Consider the following 2,605-nt stretch of genomic DNA (forward strand, 5'->3'; position numbering starts at 1 on the left):
ACTACTACTACTACTACTACTACTACTACTACTACTATTACTACTACTATTACTACTACTACTACTACTACTACTACTACTACTACTACTACTACATCACTATATACTACAAGGCACAGTGTAAAATAGAAAATAAGATATAAATCTATTCCATCGACGGGCCTACTATTTCAAGGCTAGAACACTCCAAATCTACACATGCTCGGCTACTCATCAGATGCTTCGCCTGCAGACCTGCCGTGATTGGCCAACTTCTGTCTTTATACTAGAGTATCTTTTACTCACATTGCCAGATAGGACTTTGTCTGTCATGTTTCTAGTGCACTTACAGATAGACAGGTGGTCCTATCAGCCCACGAGCTGCATCTGCCCCTGGAGTATCATATGCAGACATTGTAAAAACCGCTATGCACATTGATTGACGTGCTCAGCACGAATTAAAACGGATTCTATGGATTGTGCTTTTATATACATTAAATCGCCTCCCATTAGTCGTCTAGTCATCCAATTGTTTTCCTATCCAAGTACTCTCTCTATGCATTGTTGGCGCACGAGAAGCTGGACCGAGACGAGTCGTCATGGATCGCCTTGCCGGACGCGTACAGACCAAGACCGCACTACACAATTAGCAAGAGCTGATATAGAAGAGAAGAGAGATAAAAACTTACCATCGCGCCACCAATGGCAAAGATGAGCATGTTAATGATAGTCAGAGCACACTTCCTCGGGCTCGACCACCACTGGCCATAGTTCATGTGCAGCCAGTAGGCACCCGGCAGACCAAAACTGAACCAACTGGCAAACAGCGAACTGATGAGACTGACCAGGTTGCTGAAAGAAGGGATACCCTCGCCGATGATCCAGGCAATCACCCAGCAGGTCACGCCAATGCCAATCCAGGATCCCACCGAGACCCAGTCGTTCTTGTGCATGCGACCCGACTTGCGGAAGATGCGCACGTAGATGTACTTGAGACCAACATGTCCGTTGACCACACCGGCACCGATAATCTACACACCATTAGAACTAATCCTCGTCGGACATAGAGAGAAAAACTCACCGTAGGAATGGCCATGCCGTAGGCCACCTTCTTCAAGACAGGACCAGCCGATCCCAGGGCCGGCGAGTCAACGCCGTTACCCACATAGTAGTAAATGACGATGGCGGCGGTAACGTAGAGGGAGATTTCGAAGCCCTGCAGCAGACACAGCGCCTTGGGGAAGTCCTTGGGCTCCTCCATCTCGGCGATCAGACCGAAGAAGGCGACATGCGCACAGTAAGCGAACATGATCTGGGTCACACCGCTGAATGCCGTGTACAGGTTGGTCTCGGTGGTGATGCTGATGTTCTGTCCACCCTTGTACTGCACACCGACACCAATCATGGTGATCATAACCGCGGAGAAGATACTCAGGAAGGCTGAATCCATTAGCGTCGCCCTGCACAAACGGGTAACGGAAACCTACAGGCAGTGGAGATGTAGGTCAAGTTCTTGATAGTGCGAGGCAGAGAGAGAACGAGACAGATGACGAATGCAACGATACTGAACACGATGGAGCAGGTACCGTGATCGGTGATGGTGTTCATCATAACGGTGAAGGTGACGATGTGGCTACCCATGATGAAGATGGAGAAGAGAATCTGGCCCAGTCCGAACAACTCCCGACCAAAGCTGCCCATGAGGATCTCTCCCGCATCGGCGAGGTTGTGGATGTAAGGATGGCGTTCACGGAATTGACCAATGACATAACCAGTGTAAAGGGCGAGGATACCGAGACCGATGATGAGGATGAGAGAGCTGCACCGGTTAGTCGCAGTGCGGAAGCATCGAGGCGCTGACTTACGGAACAAGACCCAGGGCCGTCATGGTAGCCGGAAGAGACAAGACACCGAGCGACACGGATTCGGCAATCATGACTATGCTGGTTAGTATCTCGCAATTTGTAAAGTTATCGTCCTGATCACATACACATTCCGCATTGCCTAGCGCCATTAGCTTGTCGTCTATCATCAGGCACGACAGAAGCACTTACCACCACTTCAAGGTCTTGTACTTGACCTCCGCATTAGCCTCATCACCAAAGGCGTCCACCTCAGGCGCATTATCGATAGCCTTGAGGTCCTCCACGTCCTCATCCTTCTCCCGCTGACTCTTGGGCTCAACCGCATCAGGCGGAGGGGCAACGCCGTCCAAACGCATCGTGACTGGGAATGAGAGAGCTGTCTGGTTGCAGATAGACGCACGTAGCAGCGCAGCAGTAGTAACAGCAACTAGAGTGCCGATGGACGCGAAGCTGAAACTAAAAAATTCTCACGGTGGGTCGATGACGATCTGGTCCTCCGCTGGCTGAGCCTCTGCAGGATGAGCTGCCGGCCACACGAAAAGGTCGAGGTTGAACACGGAGGAAGACGAGAGGCCAGATGAGAGAAAGAAGGAAAGAAAGAAGGACCAGAAGAATGAAAGGTAAGTAGATACCCGTGTTGAGTCGCGGTTACTGCATTGGGGGGAGCGCGGGCGTGGCTTGTCCGTTGAGAAGACCGAGGGCCGTGCCCATCCGGTAGCTGCATCTGCATCTAGCTTTTTTTTTTTTTTTTTTTTTTTTTT

The 2,605-nt window shown here is 50.4% G+C and overlaps 1 protein-coding gene across 1 annotated transcript; it reads right to left on the reverse strand.

The window, feature by feature from the left end:
• Nucleotides 1-395: 395 nt before the first annotated feature.
• On the reverse strand, nt 396-2,414 carry BDQ94DRAFT_22018 (putative amino acid transporter). Its single transcript, XM_026775254.1, has 7 exons — nt 2,034-2,414; nt 1,970-1,983; nt 1,845-1,917; nt 1,467-1,798; nt 1,061-1,419; nt 669-1,010; nt 396-617 (listed from the first exon to the last, which is right to left on the reverse strand). The coding sequence occupies exons 1-7, from the start codon at nt 2,198-2,200 to the stop codon at nt 534-536; spliced, it is 1,371 nt and encodes a 456-aa protein (XP_026627031.1). The 5' UTR covers nt 2,201-2,414; the 3' UTR covers nt 396-533.
• Between the last annotated feature and the right edge of the window lie 191 nt (nt 2,415-2,605).

This window comes from Aspergillus welwitschiae (assembly GCF_003344945.1).
Source record: "Aspergillus welwitschiae strain CBS 139.54b unplaced genomic scaffold BDQ94scaffold_13, whole genome shotgun sequence".
Taxonomy (NCBI): Eukaryota; Fungi; Ascomycota; class Eurotiomycetes; order Eurotiales; family Aspergillaceae; genus Aspergillus; species Aspergillus welwitschiae.